The sequence below is a fragment of the Dermacentor albipictus genome, chromosome 6 (genome assembly GCF_038994185.2).
Source record: "Dermacentor albipictus isolate Rhodes 1998 colony chromosome 6, USDA_Dalb.pri_finalv2, whole genome shotgun sequence".
NCBI classification, from domain to species: Eukaryota; Metazoa; Arthropoda; class Arachnida; order Ixodida; family Ixodidae; genus Dermacentor; species Dermacentor albipictus.
The window spans coordinates 59,474,332-59,484,002 of NC_091826.1; the positions used below are offsets into that span (position 1 = coordinate 59,474,332).

At 45.0% G+C, this 9,671-nt stretch overlaps 1 protein-coding gene across 1 annotated transcript in view; it reads left to right on the plus strand.

Annotated features, from left to right (window-relative positions):
• Nucleotides 1–9,671, plus strand: part of LOC139061094 (uncharacterized) — a 35,901-nt gene extending 26,230 nt beyond the window's left edge. The window contains exons 9-10 of the mRNA XM_070540617.1: nucleotides 6,780–6,830; nucleotides 9,476–9,671. Of these exons, the coding sequence (XP_070396718.1) occupies nucleotides 6,780–6,830; nucleotides 9,476–9,532 (108 nt within the window). The 3' untranslated portion in view covers nucleotides 9,533–9,671. The remainder of the gene's footprint in view (nucleotides 1–6,779; nucleotides 6,831–9,475) is intronic.

Here is a 9,671-nt window from a genome sequence, read left to right on the forward strand (position 1 = left end):
CATTTGTTGAAAAAAATGGCAATGTGAAAAAAAAAAACTTTTTGTTCATTTGTTCACACAAATAAGCGTTACACCTGAGCTGGAACGATTTGCCTATTTACCAAGAAATTAACGGGAAGTGGCTATAGGTACAATTGTGGGCGGCACTGTCGTGGTATGTCTTCCGTGTACTTCTAGAGTTTATGGCGCTCACCGCTGACGAAAGTAAACGAAAAGAAGAATGACTAAATGAATGGACTTTTATGGCCTGCCTCATGCGCTGTGCTTAAATTTACCGTTTCATGGTTGGCTCTGACGAAGTACCGCAAGGCGTTATTCAGCCAATCCAAGGCTGAATCGACTCCATTGTGCGGAACGCGCAACGCAGGATGGCGTCGCCCCCACCTGAAATATTAGCATGACGGAGAACGTATCGAATCTCTTGCTTAAGGAGCCAAAGTTCAGCCATGAGCCCTGCCTGCCTGTTCACGCGTTGGTAGCCATGACCCGACGAGTTGAGACGAAAGATGAGAACGAAGACAAGGACCGATGCCTACAAGAGGCCGTGGGCGCTCTTTCGAGGACTGTTGACACACCTTCTTCCGACCAACGTAAACACCCTATAACGATTGTGGTGTCCTTTTTCAAGCAAAGAAAATGGCGTGCCTACTCCAAGGTGACAAGAGTTGGGGGCGTCGTAGTGATGCCAGCAGGTTTGTGCAGCATGAAGGCAGGATGAGGTGCGGCCAATAACTTCTTCAGGATAAATACCAGTGAAACGAGGGTGATAAGCAACCATGTAATTCCTTTGCGCAGAGACTTAGAATTGACGAAACTTGCGTGGGCTATTCGTATTTGTAAGAGAAATGCCTTGGCTGCGTTTTTCACAGCCACAACACACTAAACTGAAGTTACATTTGGGACAATTGTCAGTCCCAAATGCAGCGCTTGGCGGAACGCGATTACACTGTTTTTGTTAAAGCACCTTAGTTCACCTCGGGTTAGTGACACATTTGCAACGGAAAACTTGAATGATGTCAGGGAATTTTCGCAAATAACTTCTTCGATTGGATACTTGTTCTCTGTTGATCGCCGGGATTGAGTTTATTCTGTCCCACGCGATAGGCTGTTTGCCAGTGTCAGCAACTGCACTGACGAGAACAGCATCATTGCTTTCCAAAATGCACAAGGTTCGACGGTCCACGCTTTGTTGTCATTACTTAATTTTGGCTAAAAGTAACCTTCATCAGGTTTAGAGATGAATTTTATGTACAAAGACAAGGTATCCGCATTGGTTCCTGCGTCGCATCTGTGCTTTGTGAGCAATTTTTCTCCACTATTGACCGTACCTTACACCAGCATTTTATTGGGGGGGGGGGGGGGGAATATTTCGCGCATATTTAGAGATGTCGATGATCTTTTTAATTATTTTAAAGTATCAATGTGTAGATACGTACCAGCACATCGTTGATGACGTTACGGCTTTTCGCTGCCATGAGAACGGATTGGAGTTTGCACATGAGCTGCAGTCTGAAAATTCATTACAGTTTTCAGACGTCAACATCACTTTCCAGAAGGGTCCCACCTGCTGGGCAACTCGCCACGGGTAAGGAATGAGTTGACGCCATACGATTCAGCACATTCCAAGACAGCCAAGTGAACTATAGCCGGTCACTGCCTAGAATCTGATCTCCTAAGGTCGCGCCAACGCGCAGTACAGGCAACTTTTACACGACAATGCGATCATCTGCCTGAATGCGACCGTCTTCGCCGAGTCACTGCCCCAGAAACTCAAGATCTCGAAGAATACAAGACGGGCAGAGCTAGCGCACAGAATGCCAAGACCTGATGTTACGCCATAATTGCACCGTGTATCCCACAACCTGAAGAAGGTTGCAAACAGACATATGGTGACCGCGTTGTTTTCGACGCCTCGTAAGCTCGCTCACTTACGCCCACGCATACTATCTGATAGAAGTAAGCAAAGCGGTTGCTACAAGAAACAGTCCAGGTCATATCGACACGTGTGCTTCTTCATCTTCCACCGGCGGCCGCGGTTCACCGGCTGACAAATGTGAAACGTTATCGCCCAGCGCAGGAGGCGCCTGCATGTATCGGAAGTTTCTCGAATGTTATCGATAGTTCTAGCCGTTTTCTGCTATCGCTGCACCTTTTATAATATGATTGTGTGCGAAATGCATGGGGAGTAACTGTTATCGTTCGTCTTCCCGTTGCTCTCTTTCCATAAAGGTAATAAACACTCACTCTCCGAAATTTTCACATGGCACGCACATTCATGCAGTTAGTCCTTTGAGGGACGAAAGCGCCGTTTTTAGGACTAACGGCCCAGTTACTCCCGTTTTTCCCTGGATATTTCTTAAGGGTGCAACCTTTGCATATGCCATGGCAGTGCAAGAAACAACGCAGATCACGGCGTCCAAGCTGGTTTACAGCAGGAATCCGACGACGACACTAGACGCCATGCTGCCGCATGTCACAGACGAACAGAAAGGACCGACAGCCGGCACTACAATCATCGACGACGCTTCGTCGAGTACCAGCACGCGACCATGTGTGGGTCTGGACCTTCGATACACCAACAAGGATTTAGGGAGAAACTTTACGACGCTATTTCTCATCCTACAAGATCCTCCGACGTATTGGCGAACTTGAATATGAGGTCGTGCCAGACGGTATTTCGCTATCACAGAAGCGCGGCACAGTACCTGAATTCGTCCGCGTGGTGCGTCTTGAGCCTTTCTACGTGTGCTGACAAAATTAGAAACTGTTTCTTTACCGGCCTTTTGACTTCTTTATTATTTAGGGTTTTCTTTCCGCTTTTATACTTTGCGTAATCGGGACGATGCTTTTTGAGATGGAGGCATTGACACGTGCGCTTGTTTGTCGTTCTCCGGTGAAAATATTGGGAAGTGGCCGTTGGTACAGCTCAGGGCACCACTGTCGGAGTGTGCCTTTTATAGGGGTTTCTGGTCCTCACTGCTGTTGAAATAAAACCGAAAGGAAAACAAACGGGCAGTCAAAATACGTACCACTGGGGTTTGAAATAGGGATGGCACATTCTTCTGGTATACAGAAATTTCTGGAAAGGGGAAGGGCTCTCGAAGTGCACTTCCGCCCCCTGGCTGCACCACTGCCTGCCATCACATGATCGGACACAAGTAGGTTCTCCCCACTGAGCGATGTTTGGACGTTGCACTGACATCAACAAATGATAATCGTCACGGCACGATATGACAAGACGGCATTAGAGTGCGAACTGCGCGAGCCATAATCCTGCCTAAGTTAAGAGAAAAATTGATGGTCGTCTGCGGATTGTTGTGCCGACAATACAGTGTGAATATGACGTATGCCGTAGTAAAGGCCTCGGGACCAATTTTCCCCACCTTGTCTTTTTAACATGCAACCTGTGCATGGTACGGGAGTGCTCTTGCATTCGGTCATTGACTCGCGCTCGCGGCGATTGTGGTCGAGAACATTACATTGTGCTTACTCACGCCACATAATATTGGCTTGTACAGAATAACAGGTATTAACGGGAAGCATGTAATTGTGCCAGGCAATACAAATAATAGAGCAGATACCTGGCGGCGTTATAAAACTAAATCATTGGTACCGAAGAAAAGGAAATCAAGTCTCTGCGATAGTGACAGTCGAGGACGACATCGAATCTGGCACTGTGACGAAGTTGAAAAATTTCGCAGGCATACGATAGAACCAGGCATCTGACGCAGGACAGGGCTGAACCGATATCTCTGTGTAAAATGTTTGTCCTGCAGTAGATAATATATAAGATCAGAATGTTGCTTATTTATCTAACGCTCTTTAAAGTAGGGCCGCGTCTCATGCGTTTTATGCGCCTATTTCTTTGGGATCGTAAGTGTAATGGGGAAAGTGACAGCCAAATACTCCGCTAGAGGGTCAGTGTACGTTCTGACGTTTAAATCTTTTTAAACTCGGGGGAGCTTCCTAATGTGATTGCACCTCGAACAGTATGGCACAAAGTGCTGCCAGCAATTTTTCTCTTTTTCCATGTTTGAGACGCCTGTCCGAGACTGAAAAAATGCAGCAATAAGGGAATTCGAACATGCGATCCTGAGTAGAGGCCCGCGATTCTCTACGTAAACACATCTCCATCACGCTATCACGCCATCACGTCAGCCTTAATATGGGAGGGGCCGAGGGGGTGACTCCGCGGGCGCAAGAAGTGGGTTAGATGAGATCAATGGAAGAACTGTTCGTCCTGCAGTGGACATCAAAAATAGGCCGGTGATGATTCTGAAGATATTGATGTCGATTCCAGAGAACGTAAAACTTAATTTGTGCTTTGAGGACTGCGGCGAAACTTCTTATGCGCTTCATAACACGCCGTTCTGACGACCAGGGACGCTTGTCTAACAACCTTGATGCATCTGGTGTAAATACACTGAACAGATTAAACTTTCATGAAACTATATCAGTGACAGGATGACGCCATACCTATGCATGATTATAGTCGGCGAAATGTTTAATTCTGTAAAGATAATGCAGAAATAACGTGGCTCGTATAAAGTCTCAATAAAGAAAGAAATCGACAATTCGGCAAATTGACACACTACAAACCTTATGCGCATATCGCGCATAACAAAGACTGTATATTATTCACATACAAAATTCTGTACAATTATTGTACTCCCTTGGGACCGTAGAAAGAATGTAAGCGTTGTACGAATCGGGCTAGAAACAGGTAGAATGCGATGGTTTATGCATTTCTGTGCAACAATAATTTAACTCACATATGTGTATCTTTTTCCGAACATCAGCCCTAACATGGCCATTTTGCCTCCAAATAAAATTCAGTGTATGACATGTTGTCGCAGGACATCGTGAAAAGGTTGCCACAAGTTGGTAAAGAACTTCTAGTAGCACTAACAGCTTTGCGGTTATAAATTATTGTCTTACGCAGATTGACCTGCAACTTGCCATAGTGGCCTAGAGTCTCCACAATATTACGAATTGATTGAGTAGTTTCTTGCTTTATTTATAGCTCTTGGCATAGCATAGCATAGCACAGCATAGCATATATAGCATAGGATAGCTATATAGCATAGCTCTTGAACACACTAAACAACACAAATGCCATTAGAGAACTGAGGGTAAATCGCGCGAATATAACAAGGATGCTAGGAAACAAATACCACAGACAAGCGCTGGCTGCCCACTGGATGTTTATTTGAAATTCACCAGCCATTTATACTTTATTCAGCATAGACATAAGCACCCAGTTGCAAAAACGTCTGCAAACCACCAACATCATAATCGTTCATCCAAAAATGCTATTTCTTTTCCCGACAAGGCAAGAGAGGGAGTGCTTACACATTTATCTCCTTCTTTTCTAATGTAATAAGTCTCTACTATTTCCCTTTCCCTCTTGCCTTTACCTTTCCCTGTGAATTTTTTTTTTCAAATATGAGAGTGCAGTGACACTTGCTGCAGTCTAAATTGATTAAGAGAGGCATAGCAACCACGCGCATTAAGACAGCACTTAGTCGTGTGAGCATAAGTGCAATCAAAGTTCTTTAAATCAGACAGCGTGATTACAGAAAGCAGGCTTTCCCAGTTCTGTGATCACTTCAGTATGCGAAGCCGTCCTGCAGAAAGAGCAAGGAAGTTCCGAAACTTCCGAGAAAGAAAAGAATGAAAACAACAGACAAGCGCATGTGTTGCCATACTTACACGAGTTGTCACACAAGCTAAAGAAAATTTCCGATAGACATAACATTAATTTGCTTTCAAGTGCCCCGTATAAGGTGTTCTCGATATGTGATGGTATGAAAAAGCGTGACAGGCCCCTTTCACCACAATTCGTAAATCCCGTTTCACTGAGTGCAGGCGCAACGTTATCTATCAGATACCGCGCAGCTGTGGAAACATTTATATAGATCAGACGGGACAGTGTTTCAGTGAAAGTGCTCGCCAGCTCAGAAGTAACCTAAAGAATGGCTGTGGGAGTCATTTAGCAGGGCACTGTAACAGGTGTTACTGCACTCCCATATTTGAAAAAACAAAATTCGTAGGCAAAGGTAAAGGCAAGAGGGAAAGGGAAATAGTAGAGGCTTATCACATTAGAAAAGAAGGAGATAAATGTGTAAGCCCTTCCTCTCTTGCCTTGTCGGGAAAGGAAATAGCATTTTTGGATGAACAATTATGATGTTGGTGATTTGCAGATGTTTTTGCGACTGGTTGCTTATGCCTATGCCGAATAAGTTATAAAGGCTGGTGAATTTCGAATAAACTTCCAGTTGCCAGTCAGCGGTATGTCAGTGGTATGTTGTCAGTGGTATGTGTTTCCTTATGTCCTTGTTTTATTCGCGCTGTTTAACCTAAGTTAAAGATACGAATAACTAGCCCTCATCAAGATCCCACTAATGCCATTAGACACGCTGTCAATATTGGCTTTCGATATCTTTCGACACTCGGAATTCTTTGATTAGCTGTGAACGCTGGTGAAATGAGGAGGTTTTTCTGATTCCGATTTATCGGCAGACGGCGGTTTCATCCAGCAGCCGAAGCCGCGATCACGAAAACGACTGAGTATCGTATAACCATGTAATGTCACCGCAGGCGGACACTGCCCCACTTAGCAGAGCGATATCAAATTGATTGGCTTTTTCTCATCCACTATATCACACAATTTTTATTACATTACTACATTGGTTAGTGGCTTAGGGGTTTCTTGATAACAGACCATAACCGCATCTTGTGCATGGAAGGAAGGTCCAAGCATCCTTCGTTTTATGCAGGATTATCTCAAGCTGGAAGTCGTGTTCGTGGTCTTCACAATAATAGTTGACGTAAGTACTCGTCCGACCTACGGCGCCACTCGGGCATGACAGCAGCTAAGTAGTGTTATCCCTTTCGTAGGCAACGAGACATATCGCGCCTGGTTATATATTTACAAACAACACAAAACGGTAGCAGAGCTTGTGTACAATTTGTATTTACTTACTCTTGCTCTGCAGCTGGATTTCATCACTCGATTCGTCTTTCTTGAAGCCACATGTTACATGGGTACTCTTCCGAACAAACGTTTTTCTTGCTCGATAGTGCAAGCACTGGGAAAACCGAAGCTAATTTGCCGCCATTATTCATTATCTTCTATTACTTAAAGATCCGGTTCAATGACATTTGAGAGCTTTGATATGTTTACGACTCGGGCCTGCCAGAACATCACTGAGCAGAATCTCAATAAAGTTGTTACCACCACCTAGTGAGGTAAGCGATCTGAATTCGCCATAACCCCATTGGCCAACGAAATATTAACTTTTTTTAGCATCATTTATACATCATAGCGGTGTAAATAGGGACTGCGTGCCCTTTGAAGCTTTCCGTATAGCATTTATTTTTGGGGAATCATAGTTATATTGGGACATACTGAAAGACGATGGTCATGTAATGGGTGCTGGGTAAACGGAAGAGAAACATCCCAACAAGTACTGTCTCCTGCATTTTCAGCTACGTCACGTGAGCAATGACCGTACTATATTTTAGCTCCTTACGACGGCGACAATCAGTAAGTGCCAGAAGTACGCATAGGCGCACAATGCTTTCTGCTGTGAAAGCGTCTTCTACTGCGCTGTTCGCTTGAGAACGAGGCACGCCCATTGGTAGTGTGCTCGTGGCTTCTAAATATGAGGAAGTCTGTATATGCTGCGTGTACATTGTACTAGTGTGCAAAAGATGATTTAGATCGTTTTACAGGCCGCCATTATGAGGTAGAATCTCGTAACGCCACTCAAGAATACGCTGCACGGAGCAAGGTTTGCACATGAGAACCTGAATCTCAGAACAATGACAGGGCGCCATGCACAGAAGGCGATCTCGTACGGCATGTGCGACTAGTTTTCGCACTCCACTAAAGGACACTAGATTGAGAAATAACCCGCAAGGAGAAGGAATGCTGGCTTTATTGAGAAACTTCAAACACCCTGCCGACGAGGTTCTTCACGGCAGAAGACGAAATTTGGTGTTATTGCGGCGAAATGCATTGCTTGCCCGAATCCGGCGCTTTGCTTCCCGTCCACGGCTGATGGTGGCATGCTCTTTGAAATGGGCAGACATCCCCTAATGGCGTCGCCTTCGAAACGGATTGGCGACAGATAGTCACCTAGCCTTCTTGAGTTACTCAGGCTTTGCTGTATCTGTTACAGTCTAGAATTCTGCCTACATGTTTTTTTTATATTTCTTGAAGTTACCTATGCCTGCAACGACCCCGGCTGTGCCAGTAAGGACGAAGCCCTCGCAAGACGCATCGCGACGCACAAGGGCGTGCCATTGACGGCGTTTTTCTCGCCGCGCGACATTTCGTAAACGGGGGGTGAGCAAATAGCGATGAGAGTTCGCAGCTTTCTTTTCGGCACGGGGAGCGCGACGAGCAGGATATTCGTCGAATCCGACATTAATAACTGTTCTTTGTGAACAACAACAAAAAAGAAAGGAAGAAAGAAGAAAAAGAAGAGTAAGTTTACCATTTTTGCTAATCATGGGACGGCAGAGGGACATATACGTGCGGCTTTTATTCTTACGAAGAAAATGCCTGTCATCTATGAGCGATAGCTTTCTTCTAAAGGAGATAGGAACGCAACAAAATTCCAGAGCGTGTAAAAAGCCGAATTTCACATGCTGTCGATGTACAGCACCATAACACAAACACACGCACACACACACACGCACGCACACACGCACACACACATGCGCACACACACACACGCACGCACGCACGCACGCATGCACACACATACACACACACACACCTAATGCGTAGACCTATGTCTTAGACACAACTATTTTTACACGACTGTTATTTCATTAGTCTTCTCATTGAGCCTCTATCTGGCTTGGATTTCTGCTGAGTTGTGCTTCCGACGACAGCTTAACGTTGGCTAGCATTAGCTCGTCTCGCTTTACCTATGCGACAGCCGAACCGTTTCGACTACCGGAGTACTTTGCTCGATTTATGCACGCTGCACGGAGCCAGCTCGACTGCCGGGATACTAGCACCATCTTCATTACCTACTCACAGCGAGCCCGAAAAGACGCTGGAGAAATCGCATGTGAGCGGCCAATTAAATGCCACACAACCTCCACATGGTATTGTTTGTATCCTATTCGTAGGTTTTTAGGAAGTCGTGCCGTTCTGCAATAATTTTGAGCACAGATTATCTTCTTACCATTTCTTTGTTGCGTATATTTCGTGCCTGGCAGATAGGTTTCACTTTTGTTAATTTTGTATGTATGAAATCTACGCTACAAGGTCTCAGGCTTATAAATAACCGATAATTTGGGTTTGGCACTGCGGGTAATACTTGCGCACAGTCTCGTTATTCATACTTATCGCAGAGCCAGAGCTGTAAAGTAAAAACAAAATAATGGCGTTTTCCAGTGCCGGATTTACAGCATCTGGTTTGAATAACAATCATACCGGCCTTCATTTGTGCAGTTTTTCGTCCTCCACCGACTTCAAGTCTTCTCCAACAGGATGTGGTCAACACTGTAGTAGGCGTTGCGGCGAAAGAATGGGACTGCAAGAGCGTCTGTGGCCAGTGGCACACGAGTAGTGCCTCTCGATGTACCTGTTATTACATCATTTTTGTTTCTATGGTAGCATCGTGTTCTAATTAAAATTTTCGATAATA